Here is a 23373-nt window from a genome sequence, read left to right as displayed (position 1 = left end):
TGAATTCCCTTAGACATGTTTTTGAGAACTTTCATTGTTTGATTTGATTATTGACAAAGCTATTTTAAAGTTGTGTTAAGCTCAATTTTGTAGGAAATTTTCCTGGCTGATTACCAGCATCCACACATCAACCCCTGAAAAGACTTCCATTCCAGGACTACACCTAGAGGACATCTGAGAAAAGACTTTCAGAGACTTTAAATGAACAGTTTTGATTTGTTGTTTTTGTTGTTTTTTTTCTCTTTCTGTTATAATATACACCATCTGTAACATGTATTCTCTGCAGAGGCCCTCCCTTTGCAAGACTAATGTCAAAGTGTCGGTTCATGAGGAAAAAAAAAATCGCCCCTCTGGACAAAACTTTCCTCTCTTCCTTTTCTATATTGTTGTTCACATATTATTAGTTAGCAATAGTTATTATATTCTTTTTACTGTTCCGTCAAGGAAACATTTTGTTTCTTGAGGAACAACAGGGGGGACTGTAACGATTGGAATAACGTCACCTGCTGGATACTTACTGTAGAAGAGTTCTGCCCATGAAGCGAAGGTCTTTGAGGGCAAGACCAGGCATCAGGAAGTGACGCAGACTAGTGGGAGGAGGAAGGAAGAGACTGGCGCTCAGTCTCGCGCTTTTTCCTGAGGACGCTGGCGGAGAAGGGAGCTAGAAATGTGCTCTCCCTTTAATAGATAGGAATCTAGGCCTTTCTCTCTCTCTTTACCAAATTCTTATTCTCCTTAATAAATGCTTAAAAGTCTAACTCTTGCTAAAGCTTGTAATTGATTGGCGACCACTCATTAGATATTTTAGACAGTTTAGCTAGAATTTTAGCCCTTAACACCAGATTTTAGAATCTGTATTTTCATCATCATCTAAAAGCATTTCTTGAGTTCCAGTTGCATGTAAAATACTGTGCTTTGTTGCTGGTGATACAAAGAGGTACCAATACATTTATAAGTTTAGTCAGGATACTAAGATAATGTGATAATTGCCAGATATGCAGTATGGATAACAAGTACTCTAGGAGTTCAGGGCAGGAAGTACTCTTTTTAGAGTGGTCTAATAAGGCTTCCTGCTGCGGGTAGGAGTTGAACTGAACTTGGAGAAAGGTAGTTCTTTTTTTTTTTTTAAACTGAGGCAATTGGGGTTAAGTGACTTGCCCAGGGTCACACAGCTAGTAAGTGTTAAGTGTCTGAGGCCGGATTTGAACTCAGGTCCTCCTGACTCCAGGGCCAGTGCTCTATCCACTGCGCCACCTAGCTACCCCGAAAGGTAGTTCTTAATTGAAGCCAGTGGGGAGGAGGGGATTATAGACAGGAGCAGTGGAAACAAAGGGGCAGGAACAAAATGGTCCTGGTGTGGAGGTGACAAGGAAGAAACCAGTCTGGCTGGAATAGCTGGTCTTGTAGAGAAGCAGTGAGAAATGAGGATGGAGAGGCGAGCTGGGGCTAAGTTATAGAGAGTATTGACTAGCAGACTGAGGAATATGTATGGGATCATACAAATCTCGTGAGCGTTCTCTAGGAAGTTGGTATGAAAATAGGTGTTTCTAGAATCCCTCTCTACCCCAGTTTATATTATGATGTTTTCCAAAAGTTCCTCTCCTTGAGAAAGAAGATATTGTCAAATGATAGGAGCAAGTATGAAATTGAAATGAAAGACCTAGGCCATTTTTCTCTAATTTCTAAAAAATATTGAAGATGGAGATTGACAAATAAAATGATACCTTCTTTGTCCTTTTTAAACCCTCCCTGAATATGTTCGGTTATTAAAATGTGAATTTTCTTGTGTGTGTTAGAATTTTCTCATTGCACTGACCTGAAAACTCAACACTTGTCATTTCTTATTTTAAAATGACATTTTCTTTTTTAATCTCAATTAATTTATGCCATATCTTTCTTCTACCTGAGCCTCTGAGCTCCCAGTTACTTAGAATTGGTATCAACTCTAATATTAGAAACCAAAGTCATAACTTTCTGGATTATCTTCTGTGTGTAACTGAATTATTAGGTAGCCATTGTGTTTAGAAAGCTATGTAGTTTTAGTAACGTACACCTAAAGAGAAGAGCTTCTTTAACAGGTTGACTTGGATGGCTTGGTTTAATTATGACGTTAAGGTTGTATCTATACTAAGCAGTAGTAATGAGACGAATGTCCCGTCCAGCCAGGATGCTGGGGCTTTTTAAAGGGTTCTTCTAAGTGGTTGTATTGTCTACCTTCCCAACATAGGATATTGATTCATTGTGACTCATGAGACCTTAAAGGAAATACATACAAATGATTAACTTGCTCAAAACATTTATAGAAATAGGTATAAAACAGCCTCAAAGTTTCAACAACATGCTGAAATACCCTGCCTCTTGTGACTATAATAACCCACTGCCTAGTAGTGAAAACAACTCTTAGCTTTCAAGCAGCCCTGGCTTTTTGTTTCTGATTTTTACTGGTTTTGTTTTGTTAATCATCTGGTGTATTGGTCCCTTGTTATATTTGCTAGGTCTGAAAGTACTTCCTAATGCTGGGAATATTTGTAGTGGGTCAGCAGAGGATGTTATCAGACCTGTATAAACTACTCAGCATGGTCAGTCTAAGCCTTTTTTTTTCTGCTATATCTTTTTGAACTTCTAGCTTCTTGAATGCCAGGATTCGATGAATTTCACAGCTACAGTGAATAGACATAAGCTTCGTATTTTGTGAAATGCCCTAAATACCCTTTTCCAGGAAAGGGTCTTTTTGAACTTTTCATTATTGCCTTTTCCTAGCAATGTGCCTCTGTGGAGTTGGAGTTTGATGTTGGGACAGGTAAAGATAAGAATTTGTAAAGCCTTGAATGCCAGAATCAGCACTTTAGACCCTGTCCTGAAGGGGAGAAGCAAGGTGTTACAGATGTTTTGAAAAAAAAAAAAATCTTTCTATTCCAAATGGTAGCCTATCAGCTTTTTGAAGACCATCATAATCCTATGCCCACCACCCTGCTCCAACCAATTGAATTTTTTTCTTCTCCAAGTCTAATGAGCAGTTTCCTTACAGCATTATTTCTAGCTACCAGACCATTATGGATGTGTTCTGTTTTTTAAAGTATGTTCCCTAGCACTAATGTAATATCTCAAATATTGTCAGACTAGGTAAGTGATGTTGGATAAGTCATTTAATCTATCTGCTTCAGTTGCCTCTTCTATAAAATGGGGGTGATAATATATACCTCCTAAGGTGGTTGAGAGGATAAAAGGAGATATTTGTAAAGTGTTTTGCAATACTCAAAGTGCTACATAAATGTTAGTTATTATTATTACTCTTATCATTTGTCTCTCTGAGAACCTACTGGATTCATGGTACTATACTAGATGCCTGAGTTTTACTCACTGGGTGGAGGACAAAGTCCCAACCTTCAAAGACCTCTCAGTCTCTCTTTCTCTGTAGATAACTCTTATAATTACCTCCATTAGTATCTAAAGATCTCAAAGTCCTGGGGGATTGCAGTCTTCCATAGAATATCATTGTCCATTGTGAGCCAGTAGAGATGATTATTGTGGTTTAATCATTCGGTTGTGTCTGATTCTTCTGTGGACCATACTGTTCATGGGGTTTTCTTGTCAAAAATATTGGAGTGGTTTGCCATTTTCTTCTCTAGTGGATTGAGGCAAACAGAGGGTAAGTGACTTGTCCAGGGTCATACAGCTAGTAAGTGTCTGAGACCAGATTTGAATTCAGGTCTACCTGACTCCAGACCCAGCGATCTATCCACTGAGCCACCTAACTGCCTCAGAGATGACTATACTACATGAATGAGTTAATGGGGATTAGTTTACAGAATAGTCTTGTCAGTCATAATCTCTAAATTTGCTTGACAGTAGATGAAAAGTACCAATTATATTTACTTATAGAGTCAACATTTGCTGAGCACCTACCATGTGTAAAGTACTTTAGTTATATATGTAACACAGTTTGAGTAAAATGTGGTTTCCTTCCCTTCAATTAGATGACTTCCCAGAGTCTACTGGAGTAAAGAGAATTATACAAGCCTTGAATGCCAACGTGTGGTCTAATGTAGTAATGAAGAGTGGTAAGTAAACACACTGAAAGGAGTCATTATCTTCTATTTTTTTAATCCATTAAAATAATTATGTAAGTTTTAATTTTTCTAACCTGTTTGGATAAGAGAGAGTTTGGTTCAACTCTGGTCCCCAGTTGGGGAAAAGACGAAAGTAGCATTTCTAAGAGCTTTGCACGTGTATAATTGTTTGTTCATTCAGCAAATATTTCTTGAACACTAATGTTCATAGGTCTGTGCAAGGCCCTGAAGGAGAAACCAGAAAAATGTGAAAGAGGTCTCAGTACTCTAGAAGCATTATAGTCTGAGGAGACAAGGCATAAATATAACCAATTGAGTAACAGTATAGCATGATATAAACTAAATTCAAAAACAAAAGGTAATTGACTATGAGTGAAATAGTTAAGAGAAGAAGAAATGATCAGTATGGGCTGGAACAGTCAGGGAATGCTTCCCAGACATCTGGAGCTGGACTTTGGAGAATAGATGAAGTTTTGTAGGGGTTTTTTTATCTTTTTTTTTTTCCTAATCACAGTCTTTTGCCAATATCCTTTCCCCCTTCCACATTGAATCTTCCCTTGTAACAAAGTCAAACAAAACCAAACTGATAAAGTACCTGACTCTGATGGCATATGCTATGCTCCATGCCTTTAGTCCTTCTCCTATTTAAGAGGAGGGAAGTAATGCATTGTCTATTTGCTGTGACCAAGATTGTTCATTGTATTTAATCTAAATTGAATTGCATTTTAGTGTTTTTTGTTTATATTTTATTGTAGTTATTGCATCCATTTTTCTCTTGATTCTGCTTTGTTCTCTCTGTGTTAGTTTATACACACCTATCCTTATTTCTTCCAAATCTTCTTGTTTATTGTTTCTTACCATGGAGTTGATAGAATTTTGAAAGGTTGAAATGAAGGGTAAAGAGATTAAGCAAAGTCTTGGCATCAAGAAAGAGCCTAATCTGTTTGGGGAACAGAGTAGACTTGCCTCTGTAGAGTTGAAGTTTCATGCTGCGGCAGGTAAAGATGAGAATTCGGAAAGCCTTGAATGTCAGAATCTTTGGACCCTGTCCTTAAGGGGAGAGCAAGGTATTGAGAAGTTTTGGAGCTGAGTGGTGACATGCAATGATTGTTTTAAGAAGCTGAAGCTGGCAGTACTTTGAGATGAAGTAGAGTAGGGAGGCTAGAAGCACAATCCCAATACTGCTAGGGGAGTCTTGGAGGGAGCCAGAGAAGCCCTGGCCTAAGGTAGTTTCAGTAGAGATGGAGAGAAAGGGATGATTAGAGAGATTTTGGAAGTTAGAAGTTCCTGCCTTGTCTGGGGCGTACTGGCCTCCACTTTTAGTCCTATTGTGGTCTTTTCCCATAGTACTCTAGTGACTTTTTTAGTCTAACACCGAGTTGCCTTTAAACATATTTTGTGCTGCCAGTAAACACCAGACAGGAAGAGAAATCATTTTCCTTTGCACTGGAAACCCTTGGTAAATTTATAAAAGGGGATCATCTCTTTTAGTTTTGAAAAAATGTCTGCCCCACATCCCAAGAACTGCTTCTGGTTGTAGAAATAAAGAGTGTTTTGCCTTATTCTTCAGTCGCTTCAAGGTAAAATCAAACTGAGGTTTCTTCAGCTGAACTTTTACACAGGATGACAATGTGCCCAAGGTCTCTTCTGTCTTCTGAAATTGTTAAAAAGTTCTGTCTGGCACAATGGAAGTGTATCTGAATCGAAAATGAAATGAGCCTGGATCAGTCTTTCTTTATATGGAGGAGTGCTAGCTTCCTTGATAAGCTTTTCTAGTTTTTAGTTGCGTTTGTGTTCTGTAAGATTAGAACACTGGATTAGCTTCCATCTACTTTTTTTTTTAACCCATTTATTTTTAAGTGCAGTGTGAATCTTTGAGGTCCTGAGTCTTTTTAAAAACAACAACAGTTTTGAAGATAAAATTGTGTTTTCTCCTAAAATGCTCCATTTCTTAATGTGACTATTCTTTTTGCATTAATAATTATATGACCAATCAAGGAACATGTACTTAAGTAACTTCATAGAAATCTTTAACTTTGCATAGTCTGGGAAAATATGTAGGTTCTAGAGCCTTGTAAAACCAGTTTAGGCAAGGACCAGGCTGACATACAAGATTCCAGTTCTGTTACAGCCTTTGAAAACTGAATTGCCTTCTCAGGTAGCGCTGAAAATAATAAGAATTTGAGTTTTCAGTCTTTGCAGTTTATTGAGACCTTAATTACTATTGAAAAGGAAAGTAGTGCTAAATCAGAATATTTAGAGTTAATTCAAAACTTAGAGACAAAGTGGCTTCCTGCCTACTCTCCTTCTCCTTTACTTTGCCACCAAGTAAAATATATGTTTAGTAAGACCCAAAGACCAATTACATATTCCCTGAATGAGGATTTGTGGTTTAAGGGAGAGGCCAGCCTGATTCATTAGAAGCTAGGCCTACTGGCTAGTTTTTTCCCCTAGATTTTTTTCCTTTGCTCCTATCTCTTTATATATCACCTATATGTAAAATACAGGCCTGAAAAAAAATTTAGGTTATAGTATATCCCGTTTTTAGTACCATTCCCCCAGAAATTTAAGTCATTATTTCATTCTTTGCTTTTTTTTTTTTTTTTTTTGCAGGGCAATGGGGGTTAAATGACTTGCCCAGAGTCACACAGCTAGTAAGTGTCAAGTGTCTGAGGTCATATTTGAACTCAGGATTTGAACCCCTGAATCCTGGGCCAGTGCTTTATCCACTGTGCCACCTAGCTGCCCCCCATTATTTCATTCTTTAAGCAGTGTCCTTTATTTGTCTCCTGAAGAGCCTTATGCCCCACGGTCATCCAGGCCTGGTTCTGCCGCCGAGTGGCATTGTGCCTTTGGTTGAATCTTGGAGCTTCAACTTTATTCTGCCCTTTCTCTGGCCCCTTTCTCCCATCTCCCTCTCCTGCTTCTGATTTCACATCCAGGTGTGATTGTGGAGTCCCCTGTTTTGTTGTTGAGCCATTTGTTACCTCATATAGAGAAGAGTGAGAGAAAGGGCTTGCTTGGTAGTATTTGAGCAGACTGGAATCCCGAAGTTAAGGCCACTAGATCATGCTAAGAAATCAGTCACAGCAAGAAAAGTCACTTGTAAGATTAGAGGATTTCTTTCCAGTGTATTTGAATCAAACTTCTTTCTTTTCCTTTTTTCTCTTCTTCTTAGTCCCAGGAGATCAAGGGACTCGATCATGTAACTAAAATGAAAAGATTTGGGTGGGAAGATTGTATATAAAACTCAGTTCCATCCACAGAGAAGCTCCTCTGCTGTCCAGAAATGGCTCCTACCTCAGAGTAGTTGGGAATGAACCCTATGGTAGAATGGTGGCTCTAGGAGCAAGGGTCTGAAACCCTTTCCAGTCAAACCAAAGACAACATCCATCAGTCCCATTGCCCAATGTTCTTCTGGGTTTCTTAACTATTAGGGCTATTAATTCTTATGCCTCTTCTTGTTGAAATAGGTTATATATAGGTAATATCCTTCCCTCAGGAAATCCTTGACAACTCATTGATCCCTGATAGTCAGGCCCAGCCTGTTTTGCTTTTCTATTTGTATACTTTGCATGTAAGAAATGCTTTTTCATTCATCTAACCCACACTGTTCTCTGTGAAATATTCCCCCTTCCATGCACCATGTTTTACAGGGATCCGGCTTCTAGGTCTAAATTCTCTGATCCTATAACTAAATTGATCCAGGAAGATCACTTTTGCTTGCAAGAGATTAGTATTTAAAGGGATGTTTAATGGAAAACATCCAGTCTAAATCCCTCCTGCAAAAGATGGAGAAGCTAGGGCCCAGAGAAAGGAAGTGGCAGAACTCAGGACTTCACAGTTATTAGCTGTATGGGCAAGTCCCTTAACCTCCCTGTTTTCACTTTTCTCATATCTACAATGAGGGAGATGGATCAGACAGCCTCATGTCCTTTTTAGTTCTACTATAGATCTGTAATTCTATGCATGGAGAAGTGAACACAATGAAGCCAAATGATGTGCCTAGGAATGCCCAGAAGACCCTAATGATTTCAAAGACTTTTGAAACCACTCAGACCTGCTGTTTAAAGAGACTGATTTGGGGGTGATTATCAGATCAGAGAGACTTTAAGTTAATTAGCTTATTTCCTTTAAATAAACTCTTCCTTTAAGAAAGCTTGCCTGGAATGGTGTTCATAAAGCCAGACTGACTTCATCCTTTTGTCCCTGCATTTAATCCAAAGTATAGATAAGCCAGTTGAATGGTTAATGTAAGAAATATATGTATATTACTAATGAGTGATGATAGGTCTTACAATGTATAGTTTTACATTATTATTTTTTTTGGAGCCACAAGTAATTATTTTCCTATTTAATTCAAGTACTAGAATTTCATCTCTTCTCAAATGCACATTGCTCCATTCCCTCTGTAAGAGCAAGACAGGCTCTGCATTTGTAGGTAAACAAGTCTTTCTCCAGAAGGAAATAAGATCTTTCTGGCAGAGAGATCACTTTGGTGGCACCTTGTAAAGCCTTAGTTCTTATGCCCTGTGGCTCTCCCAATTGGTAAAATTTCACAAGCCAAATGACACAGTCACATGCTCAGTTCTTTACAGGAGGAAATCTCTAGATATCATTGTGTACATTGTAAAGGTCAGACTTCTTGAGAATTCTGCCTGAGTTTCCACTGTGCAATAAACAGATTATTACTAATGGTCTAGGAAATGGACCCAAGTTAGACCTCCCTTTACAACTCGACTGCACTTTTGAAGAGACACTCTTTGCATTAGCTTACCCACAGTATGACCTTCCCTTCAGATTTCCTGCCTTAAACCTCCTTCACCTGAAAGTCTGGCCATTGCTCAAGGGGAGGAATGTAGATAAAATCTAAGCTGCTAAATTGAGTGACCCAAACCACTATTTGAGTCTGTGGGATGGTTTGTGGTCAGAGGCTGTACAGGAAAGCCAGACATTTGGTTCCCTGTCTTTTATAATTATGATGATGAGAATTGTTTTCACTGAATAGCTTTTACAAAGCGTCTGGGTCATAAAAAAACATTGACCTAGGAGGGAGTAAGGCTGTAAATTCCTGTTATTGTGCAATCCAGAGACACTTATTGATCCTCCACCATGTGTAAGGTCCTATTCTAGGTGCTATGAAGAAAGGTTTGAGACATAATTTCTGCCCTCAAGGAATTTATAATCTAGTTTTGGAGATGGGATCAAAATGGGAGAGCTATTAGATATTAGCTGGATACAGATGTTAGGGGTCTCAGACACTGCCTCCCCTTTTCAAAGAAGGAGATGGGGTCTAGAGAAGGTGTGACTCCCAGAGGAACCTAGGGCAGTTAGGACTGAGGGCAGCCAGGGATGGCTCCACACAGGTAGGTAAGGTGTAGGGCCAGAGCTACAGTTAGAAGATTAACGATTTCAAAATGCATGTGTCAAAGGGAAAGGTAGAGGAAGGACCACAGCTGCAGAATATTAAATCCTTGCTCAGATTTGGTCACAGTGGTTTTGCATAAGGTTTTGTTTTTTTTGTTTTTTTGTTTTGTTTTTTTCCTGTTACAAGGGGAGGGGTGCCATATCAGGAAATTATTGTAGGGGTAGGTGGGGGTGTATGAAAAACAAAAGACACCAATACACCTTCTTTTTTAAAATGCAGCAAAGTGGGGCAGCTAGGTGGCACAGTGGATAAAGCACTGGCTCTGGATTCAGGAGGACCTGAGTTCAAATCTTGCTTCAGACACTTGACACATACTAGCTGTGTGACCCTAGGCAAGTCACTTAACCCTCATTGCCCAGCCAAAAAAAAAATGCAGCAATGGCATCATTGCTGGGCAGTACTTTGTTAGGCCACTTGGCTGTGAGTGATCATTTTTAGCTGCTGCTGCTACTGCTGATCATCATCATATTTTATGCTTTGTATTGTTCATAGTGCCTCACATAGAGTAGGTGGTCAGTAATAAACATTTTTTAATAAATTATCAGGTGTGTATCTTAAGAGGACTGGATTTATTTTGAATCATGAGAACTGGGTGTGAATCCTAGCTCTGCTACTTATTACTTGTGAGATTTGAGATAAATCTCTTGCCCTCTCTGGGCCTCAGTTTCTTTTTTTAAATTTAATTTTATTTATTTTTTTGCCTCAGTTTCTTTATATGTGAAAAGGAAATGTTTGGATTAGATTACTCCAAGCCCCCTTCCAAATCTAAAGCCTATTATATTTACAAAACATCATTCTCCAGAGAGCATTCTCTAAAAGGGGATTGATTCACTTATATGAGAGACCCTAGGCCAGGACTTTGACCCAGAAATGTCATTTTTAGAAAGCTAATATTTTCCTCATTGCTTATTCAAGGTCACAAAACCAAGGCAGTGAATATTCATAAAAGTGAGAATACAGGATTTTATTGACTTACCTTTCAAGGATAGTATAAGGACAAATAGCTGCAACATACTTTGTTGTTGTTGTTTTTAATTTTAAAGAGAAATGTGATTTTAAAAAAAAAAGATATCTTTTTTCTATCACTTTCATTTCCAACTATTTCCCTCCCCAATCCATCCCTTATAACAAAGAATAAAATAGAAGAGAAGAAAAAAAAAGGAAGTTCTGCAAAGTTAATCAACACATCATCCTATTTTGGCAGTATATATAGTATCTCACCACCGTAGTCGGCCACCTTTCCAGTGAATGGAGGAAAGTGTATTTTCTCATTTCCTTCCAGGCCAAGCTTGGTCATTATAGACAACTGGTCCTGGGCAAGATATTTAACCTCTCAGTGGCCCTGGCAAATAAGATTCTTAAGTGACAGAGAAGGTGCTGATTTCACACACACAATCAAAAGTATATAGTAGGGACAACTAGGTGGTGCAGTGGATAAAGCACTAGCCCTAGATTCAGGAGGACCTGAGTTCAAATCCGGCCTCAGACACTTGACACTTACTAGCTGTGTGACCCTGGGCAAAGTCACTTAACCCCCATTGTCCTGCAAAAAAAAAAAAGTATAGTAAATAGTATAGCATCAAATTTTTAAGAGGCAGTGGAATATAATAGGAAAGGATTTGATTTTAGTTAAGAAGATCTGGGTTCTAGTCCTGGTTCTACTGCATTCCTATATAACCTTAGGTAAGTTACCCCATCCCCAGCCCACCCCCACCAAAGAACTTTGGTTTTGGGGGGTTCTATCTACTGTATAAAAAATAATTTTGACCCTAGGTATCCCTTGAAGACTGCGTTATGAGAACTGCTGATCTGACTCTCTCTGTAGTCCTTTCTAGTTCCACTATTGTATAACTTCAGAGTATCATCTTACTCATTAAACTCTCCAGATGCAAAAGATAAGATGAATCTGTAGATTAAAAAAAATTTTTTTTCAAGGGGACAAGGTGTTAGATATTTTTATGTAGAAGGAAGGTATTGGTGAATAAGGGCATAATGGACAAAGGTGATCTATCTCTGAAATAAATAATATGATTGATTTTGTAAACCAGTTTGCCAGAACATATACATCCAAATGTGTGTTATTCCTTGTCATACTACATACCTATATTCCAAAACTATTGCCATTGTTGAAAATATTTTTGGAACTTTTCAATGGGTGTTGCCTTTAGAACCAATTTCACAATCCAGACACAAATTCTACCTCATTGTTTTATTTTTTTTTAATTTTTTTTTTTTTTTTTTTTTAGTGAGGCAATTGGGGTTAAGTGACTTGCCCAGGGTCACACAGCTAGTAAGTGTTAAGTGTCTGAGGCCGGATTTGAACTCAGGTACTCCTGACTCCAAGGCCAGTGCTCCATCCACTGCACCATCTAGCTGCCCCTACCTCATTGTTTTATAATCAACTCCTTTTCTTAAACTAAAAATGCTATTGTCTAGCTTTTCTGATCCTACCATATTTATGAGATATGGCTTCAAATGACTTTGGGTGGTTTCTAGCAATAAAATTTACCCTTAAAAGGGACAAATTCACTACATTAAGGACGTTTTGAAGACAATTTCAAAGAGAGAATTACAGAAACATTTTGAGCAATCATGGCATCTTTTCAGTAAATATAATCTCATAATGTGATTTCCTTAAAGGGGAAAACTTTTATTTGGATATATAAGTTCTAATAGATTTTTTTTTTAAAAGAAGAACCTTATTGCCTCATGGTCACACCTAGTATGTATCAAGACAGACAGAATAAATTACTCAGAAATTATGTCTTTTGACTTTTTTAAACGTCAGAAAAGAAAATGACAGTGAGACAACATTAAAAAAAAAAAACTTTGGGGAGTAAATTTTGGTAAAATTCTTATGGTAAAATTTCCATCTCTAAATACTTTAATAACTAGTGTTAATGGTGAAAAACAGAGGTGGGGGGGCAAAGGAATGGAGAGGAAAAGGAAAAATACATTTTATACATTGAAAGATAGAAAGAAACAAGGGAAGAAATAGTGTCAATTAAAATTTTGTAAATGCATTGAAAAGAACAGAAAATAGGTCAAAAGGAGATGCAGACTAAATATTTTTAGAATTAATGACTTGGGGCAGCTAAGTGGCACAGTGGATAAAGCACCGGCCTTGGATTCAGGAGGACCTAAGTTCAGATCCAGCCTCAGACACTTGACACTTACTAGCTGTGTGACCCTGGGCAAATCACTTAACCCCAATTGCCTCACCAAAAAAAAAAAAAAAAAAAGACAAGCAGTTTACAAAGAACAGCAATGCATTTACAAAAGAATTAATGACTTGAATTTATTATGTGCTGTAAAAAGGAAAGCTGTAAATTAGAAATTTACAGTTTCATCTACAACCCTTTTTCTGCTGTTCTTTGTAATGTTCATATATGTTAGTATTTGTCAAATTCTGAATAACAAAAAGGAAAAAATTTAAAAATAAGTAAATATATTCTTGCATTAAAAAAAAGACAGAGGCTTATCTCCATTCTTATCATCAAATGTGCTTTGCTCAATAAGATGAACAGAGAAAGGAAGTTATATCCTACTTTCATGAATACATCTAGACTTGGGAACTAAGCCTGTTGCTTTGAGTAAAACCTTTTTTTAATAGTGCCATTCAAATTTTGTCCTTTTTGAGTAATATTTTTTAAAAGAATTAGTTAGGTCTTATCCTCTTATGATTTAATATCTAAAAAAACCATCCCACTCTTTCTTTTCATGTTGCCAGGCAGAATAGAATGTAAGATAAGATTTTTTTTTCTTTATGTGAAAGTATAGGTTTATCTAATGCTAGTTAATTCTTTTTTGGTAGAGTACTTTATTAAAGAATTCAAAATTGAACTTGAATGTAGGCTCTTTTCAATCTCAACTGAAATTTCTTAGTTATGGTCAGTATTTAGTTTGGTCATAGTTATCTTGTGGGTTAGAGAAAGAACATGCCAGAGATAACTTTAGATTATAAAAGGCAATTCTGAGGGGAATGGGGTGGGGAAGGAGGCAAGAGGAAGGGAGAAGGAATGACTTTTTAATTGTGATAAACTTGAACTCCAGTTATAAGAACAACAAGTAAAGGTAAAGATAAAATATGACTTTGGCAGATTTTATAAGATGTTGTAGGTATGCATTCTTGATATTCTAGGCTAATGTCCACTGCAAAAAAATTGAAATGTAAGGCTTTGAAATTAGTATAGTTTGGTTTGACCATTCTGGAAAGCAATTTGAAACTATGCCTCCAAAGCCATTAAATTGTACATAATCTTTGATCCAGCAATACCACTTCTATGTTTCTAACCCAGAAAAAGATTTTTTTAAAAAGAGGAAAGGGACCCATATGTACAAAAATATTTGTATCAGCTCTTTTTGTGGTGGTAAAGAATTAAAAACTGTGGGGATTTCCATTATGTGGGGACTAGCTGAACAAGTTATGGCATATGAATGCAATGGAATACTGCTGTGCTCCAAGAAATGATGAATGATTTCAGAAAAACTGGGGAATATCGGGAAGTGAACAGGATCAGGAGAACAATTTATATGATAACAATATTGTAAAAAACAACTTTAAAAGATTTATGAACGGGGCAGCTAGGTGGCGCAGTGGATAGAGCACCGGCCCTGGAGTCAGGAGGACCTGAGTTCAAATCCGTCCTCAGACACTTAACAATTACTAACTGTGTGACCCTGGGCAAGTCACTTAACCCCAATTGCCTCACTAAAAAAAATTAAAAATAAAAAAAAAAGATTTATGAATTTATAAATACAGTGAATGACAAATTACAGTTATAGAGAGCTCATGATGAAAGATGATATCCACATCTTGATAGAGAGATGATGGACTCAGAGTTCAGATTGAGAGAGGTGTGTGTGTAGGGGGGGCAGAGAACATGACTAATATGAAAATTATTTTTTTCTGGTCTACACATTTCTAGTAGGTATTGTTTTTCTTGCTTTCCCAATGGTCAAGAAGGAGAGGAGGAGGGAGACGATTTGGAGCTGAAAATCAAATTGAATTGAAAAAGAAAGTAATATTTCTCTAATTTATAAAAGATTAAAAAGAGCTACAACTTAAATTTAAATATGTCATAGACACTTAATTCTCATTGGCTTAGACATACAGAATAAAAGGTTTATATAAGTAAATATTGCTTTTATCCTATACCTAAACTTCAAACAGAAAGCATGCACTACCTCTCAGATATACTTATCATGCATCATTTTGTATGATAGCTATTCATATAGATGTCTTATCCCTCTGCTAGAATGTCAGCATCCTGAGGGCAGAGAATCTGTCTTACTCTCTGAAAGTCTAGAAACTATATCTTCTCTTTCCATCTCCCTTCTCTGTCCTCAAGTTCCACTTGTCTCTGGTCCAAGCTATTCCTACATGGTTATAATGTAAGCAAGTAAGAGATCTTTTGGCCCATTGTTGATGACATAAAATCGTGCTGATATTTCCTAGGGAAAATGATAAAGGTGGCATTGAGCCCTGCCTTATCTCATTAGGTGGATCAAGTTTCCAAATAGTTTTTTTTTTCCTCTCTCTCCAGAACACCAAAGAAGCAGGTAGTTTTAAAATGAGCTGTCTTATTTGAACAATGATTTTCAATAGATGTGGAGACTGACTGTCCTTTCTTCACTGGATATATGATGTCACAGCAACCCAGAAATATTTGGGGAAGTTAGTTTATTTGTTTTTGTTGAGGGGATTTACAGTGATATTTTTAATTTCTGGACTTTGGGGGGGGCCCTCAGTTTAGGAAAAATATAATAATTTTATAAGAAAAGCAAGTTACTACAAACAGAAACAATACATCCAAAATTAGAAGGGAGGAAGAAAGCTGGGAAACAATTTTTATGGCCAGTACTTCTGATAAAGGCCTCATTTCTAAAATATATAGGGAACTAAATCAAATTTATAAGAATCCAAGTCATTCCCCAATTGAGAAATGGTCAAAGGATATGAACAGGCAGTTTTCTGATGAAGAAACCAAAGCTATCTATTCCCATATGAAAAAATGCTCTAAATCTCTAATGACTAGAGAGATGCAAATTAAAACAACTCTGAGGTACCACCTGACACCTATCAGATTGGCTAAAATGACAAAAAAGGAAAATAATAAATGTTGGAGAAGCTGTGGAAAAATTGGAACACTAATGCATTGTTGGTGGAGCTGTGAACCGATCCAACCATTCTGGAGAGCAATTTGGAATTATGCCCAAAGGGCGATAAAGCTATGCATACCCTTTGACCCAGCAATACCACTATTGGGTCTTTTGCCCAAAGAAATCATGGAAAGGGGAAAGGGACCCACATGTACAAAAATATTTATAGCTGCTCTTTATGTTGTGGCAAGGAATTGGAAGTTGAGGGGATGCCCATCAATTAGGGAATGGCTAGATAAGTTGTGGTATATGAATACAATGGAATACTATTGTGCTGTAAGAAATGATGAGCAGGAGGAGTTCAGAGAAACCTGGAGGGTCTTGCGTGGGCTGATGATGAGTGAGATGAGCAGAACCAGAAGAACATTGTACACAGTACACTGAGTGTTGATCTACTGTGATGGACTATATTCTTCTCACCAATGCAATGGTACAGAAGAGTTCCAGGGAACTCATGATAGGAGAGGATCTCCAAATCCAGGAAAAAAAAAGAACTGTGGAGTAGATGCTGAATGAACCATACTATTTCTTTTGTTTTTGGTGCTGTTATTTTTCATTGCTCTGATTTTTCTCTTATAACATGACTAATGCAGAAATATGTTTAATGTTATGATGTGTGTGTATATATAACCTATATCAGATTACCTGCTGTCTAGGGGAGGGGGGAGGGAGGGGAGGGAGGGAGAAAAATCTGAAATTGGAAAGCTTGTATAAACAAAAGTTGAGAACTGTCTTTACATGTAACGGGGAAAAAAATAAAATACTTTATTAATTAAGAAAAAAGAAAAGCAAGTCACATACAATGTTTATTTCCCCAAGCATTGGACCAGTCATTAAAAAAAACCCTACCTTCTAGATCCAGCCCTACCATTAGGTAGCTATGAAATGAGAGTTGGAACAAATTATCTCAAAGGGTCTTTCCAATTACAAAATTTGGGATTTCAAGTTTTTCTCAAAACTTAATTTTTAAAAAATCATGCTTCTCTCCCCACCTTTAGTCTATAAAGCATAAAATCTTATTCTGACATTTTCTAGAAGAAACCTATTCAATGGCTAGCATTGTTTTATTTCCGCATTAAGCTATTATATTTTTATGTGCAATTCCAGTGGTACTGGTTTACTAGACTACTAGAACTGAATCAGATGTGTTTATAGGAGCAGCGTTAATATACTTACTACCACTTCTTCCCATAATAATTTGTTTGGCATTGCTTATTGGCTTCCTCTTCCTCTCCAGCCCAGAAGTTTCAGAAGAATCAATTGAGGAGTCTGATTCATTCCTTCCCAAGTTAGTAACCTGTGACATCAATAAAGCCATAGATAGTAGAGCCAATTTCAACAAGTACCTGCTACAGAAATAAAACCCTTTTAGTAAGGATGAGATTTCCATGCCCTAAACCAGAGCACAGGGGAGAATGCTCACAAACAGGAAAAGGGGTTTTTGTAATTCTCAATGACTAGGAGTACTGTTTATGTTCTCATGGTAGCACTTTTGGTTAAACATTGAGCCGGTGAAGCTGAAGTCCTGCAGAAATTGCAAATGTATAAAATTTTGTCCGCCTCTACAGTTTTCTGAGCCTGGAGCTCCATGAGTGGTATAACATTAATGTGTAGTCAACCTGCTTTTGTCTTAAACAAAAACTAATTCTTTCTCTAATCTTGATAATTTGCAATTTTCCTTGCTATCTTAAAATATAAGCAGTGGAACATAATGGACTGTGTCTTTTCAGTTGACTAAATTCTCCATTATTTATACGAAAATGCTGAGAAAAGTCCTTTCGGCCTATTGTAATTGTCATGAGGACTGTAAACACTTAGCTGTCAGTGTGAGCCTGTAATGGGTTCTGACATTTAGTATTCTCCTTTTTTTCTACCACTATTTAGTAATTTTTAAATTCTGAAAACCATAGCCAAGGGCAGCTGTTTAATTCATCTTTGCTCTACAGAATCATAGATCATTAGAGATATAAAGGACTTTATAAAATCACCTAGTTAGTTCCTCTCATTTTATTAGATGAGGAAACAGAAGTCCAAATAGAGAAACTAAATTGTCCAAAGCCACCCAGCTGCTTAGTGCCATAGCAGCACTATAATCCAGGACTCCTAATACCAATCAATTCAGTGTCAACTGTGCCCTCTTCCTGTTTCCACCGTCTGCCTGGAGTTAGAGGATAGTGATAGATCATACATGGTGTTTCCATGGACATCTCTCAGACTGTTAGCCTGTATGATGACATCATGAATTATATCCTATTCTAACATGTATAAATAATGACCCAGCAGAGAGCAAAGGCAGAAAATTAGTTTTAAAAGTTACTCAGAAGCTAAGCTATTTTCAACAATAGACACAAAGGCTTACAAATAATTTTTGTATGATGTTTTTTTATTCAGATAACACTTGTTAATCTGAAGCGCATGTAACATGTTACATATGTTCTCTTATCCAACTTTGCCTTCTTTATAAAATCCCTGAGGGTCACCTATATGTAACTTAAAAATCAAGAACAGATTATTCAAAAATGTGGTATAACTTGAGTAAAACACCTTTGGGATTTAAATCAGCAGATATCTATTAAGTGCCTTCCATGAATGTGATAATGAAAAATACTAATCCTGGGTACCTAATCATCAACCTGTTTTTTAATTCTCTCTGGGTATATTCTTCTGTGATGAAATTTCAAAGTAGGCTTCCTTGGTTATCAAGGAATAGGTGGCTATTTTTATTTTTTTTATTTTATTGATGTATTTTGTTTTTACATTACAAACATTTACAGATTACCCCTACTCCACGAGAAGTGTCTTGTAACAAAGTAAAAGTTAAGTAAAACTCATAATATAGTGCTCTCATCTGAGAGTGCATGCAGCATTTCACATCCGTTGCACCCCTCACAACTCTATTTTTTAAAAATTAAGAGAAATTTACTTTATCTCCCTCCCACCACCACCCCACTTTTGTAGGGAAAAAAAAAAAGAAAAACAAATTTCTTCCAATAAAAATGCAAAGTTGGCAAAACAAATTCCTTAAAAGACTATATGCAAAAATGTTTCCTTCTACTTCTGTGCCCTAAATCTGTCACCTCTGTAATGGAGAGCATATTTCATTATTAGTCCTTTGGAATCATAAATGGTCAGTGTATTGATCTTAGTTCTTATAGTTTGTTTTTACAGTGTTGTTTTTATTGTATAAATTAATCTCCTGGTTCTGCTCATTTCATTCTTCATCATCTTATAAAAGTCCTCAAAATTGTTCATGGCCTAAGGATACAGCAGGCAGTTCTTAAAGAAGAAATCTGGGAATCTTAACAAAGGGAATGAGGACTGTTACTTAGTGAAACAGAGTAGAAGGGGCATCTGAGGAAGGAGTATTGCCATTGACAAAGACAGTTATAGGTGGAGCCTGGTCAGAATAACTGCAGAACTCATTGCAGCCTCGCTTTTCTCTTTTACGTATCATTTGAAAGCAAAGGCTTGGCATTGACTAAACAGTGTGATTAAGAAATAGCAGGAAAACTTGTTAGGACTGCATCCTTATTACTTCACTTCTCTGTACAATGGAAATTCATTTGGAAGTGGAGAATGTGCTTTAAGTTTTCAGTCATTCATTGAAAAACAAGCATCTATTAAAGGCACTGTTTTGGGCACTGGGACAAATATGAAGACAGAAACAAAACAGGTGCTGCTTGTAGGGCACCTAAGCAACTGACAGAGGACTAGACAATTTCTGCAATTCTCAAAGCCTTTGAAATCTCTCCCAGTGCTACAGAAATCCAAAAGGCAGAAGCTTAGGAGCAACTGTCTGGTACAGTGGGTAAGTTTGTTGAACTTGGAGTCAGGAAGACCTGAATTCAAATGTGACCACAGATACTTACCAACTGTGTGACTGTGGGCAAGTCATTTAATCTGTCTACCTTAGTTTCCTTAGCTGTGAAATGGGGGTGCTAATAAATAGCACCTGCTTCCCAGGGTTGTTGTGAGAATGATGTGATAATGTTTGTAAAGCTCCTAGCACAGTATTTGACACTAGGCATTGAATAAATGCTTATTTCTTCCCTTCCTTCTATACTTCACTGGAGTTCAGATAAGTGAGAGACAAAGGGAACGAGGACAAAGACTTGTGTGTGGCATCCCACGAAGGGTGAATGAAAGAGCCAGCATTCATCTGGAGCTAGTTTTATACTCTCAAATGTTACTTAGGGCAAACTGAACCCTGTGAAATATGAATGCACAGCATGGAAGAAAGCTGAGATGGCTTTGAGATCCAGACCCTAAGGAAAACACCATCAAAGGGGAAAGAGTCAGAAAGTGAGTGAATAAGGGCATATAAAGAGAAAAGAAAGGCTGAAATCACCAAAGCACTTAAGAAGAAGGAAACTCAAAAACCTGGAGTATAAACAGATAAACCAGCAGATATTAATAACAGAAGGGAATATGGTCTCAAATCAACTAAAAGAATCCAGACATCTATGAAAAAATATTGCAAGACAAAGGAAAATGATTCAGCAACTAATGAGGCAGGGGCCCATGTGAATTTCCAAGAGAACATGGAACCACAGAAGTATGTTCCTGAGTTGCTTAAAAGAGAAATCAGAATTATGAATGTAGAATTTATGGCCTGCATTGTAGAGGTAATCGACTGTATAGAAAAACTTGAATCCATGGTTGAAAGTCTTACCAAAAAAAAAAAGACAGAAGAGAAAATAAATGATTGGGAATGGAAAAGCAAAGGACAATTTGGAAGGAAAGAAGAAAAAAGCATAATGTTAAAAGAAAACCTGATCTCTAAATAAGCAAAACATTGATCACATGGGTCATATAGAGGGACAACTTAAGCAATATAGATCTCCCAGAAGAATATGACAGATCAAAAAAACTGAATACCATAATGCAAGACACAATACAAGAAAACTGCTCAGAACTTCTGGACACAGAAAACAAAGTACTAATGAAAAGAATCCACACAGAGACCGTCCCCAGAAAAGAATCTGAGGCTTCAAACGTGTGGTGTTTAAATAGTTCCATTGACAAACAAAAAATTCTGCATGTAATGAGAAACACCAGTATAAGGAAAGGAAATTTGAATAACACTAAACTATCCTACAACCACCAGAAAGCACTAGAGGAAATGGAATGTGTTCTGAAAAGCAAAGGAGCTTGAGATGCAGCCCAAAGGTAACATAACCTGTAAACCTGAGCTTAACCATTAATGCAAAAAGATAGAGATTCAGTAAAAAAAAAAGATGAACCAGATCTGAAGAAATGATTTGCTTTTCAAACACCCCAGACAACAGATATGCAAGAAAAGTAAACATATGACAAACAAGGTCAACAACAACAAAATAACAGATTTCTTTCTAAAAGTACATAAGGAGACATGGCTGAAATCAGAGGTCAGATAAAATTGGTGGAGATATATACTAAACCACACAACATGCTACATACAGGTGAATCAGTGTTTTTTTGGTAGGGCTAAATTACAGAATGAGACGGTACATAAAAAGGGGTATATGTGGAAGGAAGATAGGAATGTATAATATACCTTAATCAATTGGTAGACTTCACTTGTGATTCCAAAGACTAACAATGAAGGGAAAATAACTCCTGTAATCTCTCAGGAAGAGAGCCTAGAGGACAATGGGCAAGGAAGCAAAGGGAGGATTTGAAACTGGGAGAAATAAAGGAGGAAATCTTGTTTCAGTGGTGGGAGGCGTACCGCTGATGAATACTTCCATAGGGGAATGGAGAAATTCTGTAAAGGGATATGGGGACCTTATATAGTGGAGATAATCTTCAGGGATTTAGTGCTTAGAGAAACCACTCCTGCCTCAGGAGAATCAGAAGGGGAATCAGAGCCCATGGGTCAGCTGACACACAGACAAGTATGAGGGAATGGACTCTGGTAGATGATTTCAGGGCAAATGGGAAAAAATGACCATGGAGAGGGCAGTGGTTAATAATAAATTGCACAATCAGGGACATAGGAAAATTTCTACCATGGGGCAATACCTTCTTTCATTTGCAGAAATTGGTATTTCTAAGAATGAGGTACACAGAAAAGAGAGAGCAAGGGTCAAGATCTACAAGGCAGTAACACAGAAACTGTTTAGGAGAGAGAACACAAAAATAAGTAAATTAGAAACTTTAATTCTGTGAGGAAAGGACTTAAGTATAAGGCTCATGAAACAGAATAAAAATCGAGCATAGACAGAAAGGGAAGATAAATAATGAATGAGAGAAAGAAATCTGTTTTTAGAAAAAGGTACAGAAAATGCAATTTTAAACAACGAACAAAACAAGTTAATGGGGAAGAGAGCAAGAAGGCTTTTACTTGACTACTTAACTGAGAGGGGAAGAATTAAATCACTAGATAAAAGAAAGAAATAAAAAAGAATAAGTTAATCAAAACTAGGGAGAAGGGTAACTAATGGGAGGTGCACAGCTTGAGGGTAAGGGGAAGTGAGCCATTGGGAATAGAGTTGCCTTAAAATATATTAACCTAAAATAACTAAAGAGATAGAACTTTATTTACAAAGGAAAATGACAAAATCCCATTGTAGGGGGAAAGTATTAAGAGACATAGAAGAAAACATAAGCCTCATAAAACTCATACCTTTAAATGAATTGGATTAAACAGTCTGATAAAGTGAAATGGAACGGAAGATTGAATAAGAAAACAAAATCCAACTATCTCTTGCTTACAAAAACAAAGACATACACAGAATAAAATTAAGAGGCTGGAAAAAAATTTACTGTTCATCAGATGAATCAAAAAAAGTAGGAGTTGCAGTCATGCAATCAGATAGCAAAACATTTACAAAATAAAAAAAAAATAAACAAGGAAATTACATTATGCAGAGAGGAGCCATAGATAAGAAACCAATATTGTTCCATATGCCTTAGCATCTAAATAAAAGAAAAATTAACAACCATAAGAAGACAGACAGTAATACAGGAGTGGCAGGAAATTTCAGTGTCCGTCTCTCAATTTTGGACTAGTCTAACAAAGTTAAGCAAAAGAGAAAATATAGAATTGAACAAATTCCAGGGGATATGAGAGCTAAGACATATGACTTCTTCTGAATAGGATTGCTTTTTTCAGTATCACATGGAACTTGTACAAAAATTTACCAGATAGTAAGATTCAGAGATGTTGCAAACTAATGTAAAAGGCTGAAATAGTGAATCGCACCATTTACAGACAGTATTGCCCTAAAAATAGTGATCAATTTAGGGAAAAACAAGTTTGTCTTTAAGGGGCTTACATATTAAGTTAATACAAAATACACTCAAAAACTCAGATTGATCTGTAATCATAGATTTATTTATTTCTCCTCAAAATTTCAGATTGTAACTCAGCCTCCTTATGTTGTACAACTCTTATCCCTGTCCTTTCATAAATTTGCCACAGGCAGGTCCACCCAACATACTGATTTCTCCTGACATCATAAGGTTCTTCATTAGTCACCCCTCATTTTATGTCCAGCCCATTTTCTCTTCCTACCATGTGTTTCCTTGATGATATTTTTAACCTTTATTCTTTAAGGTTCCTCACTGGCATTATTATTATTATTATTAGCGAGGCAATGGGGGTTAAGTGACTTGCCCAGGGTCACACAGCTAGTAAGTGTCAACTGTCTGAGGCTGGATTTGAACTCAGGTACTCCTGAATCCAGGGCTGGTGCTTTATCTACTGCACCACCTAGCCGCCCCCTCACT

At 37.0% G+C, this 23373-nt stretch overlaps 1 protein-coding gene across 1 annotated transcript in view; it reads left to right on the top strand.

The window, feature by feature from the left end:
* AAGAB (alpha and gamma adaptin binding protein) overlaps positions 1-23373 on the top strand; it is a 64960-nt gene that overhangs the window by 24977 nt on the left and 16610 nt on the right. Inside the window, exon 5 of the mRNA XM_043983515.1 lies at positions 3978-4061. Within this exon, the coding sequence (XP_043839450.1) occupies positions 3978-4061 (84 nt within the window). The remainder of the gene's footprint in view (positions 1-3977; positions 4062-23373) is intronic.

This window comes from Dromiciops gliroides, chromosome 2 (assembly GCF_019393635.1).
Source record: "Dromiciops gliroides isolate mDroGli1 chromosome 2, mDroGli1.pri, whole genome shotgun sequence".
In the NCBI taxonomy this organism is placed as follows: Eukaryota; Metazoa; Chordata; class Mammalia; order Microbiotheria; family Microbiotheriidae; genus Dromiciops; species Dromiciops gliroides.
The sequence above is the reverse complement of the archived record's forward strand: the minus strand, read 5'-3'. Positions and strand labels throughout refer to the sequence as shown.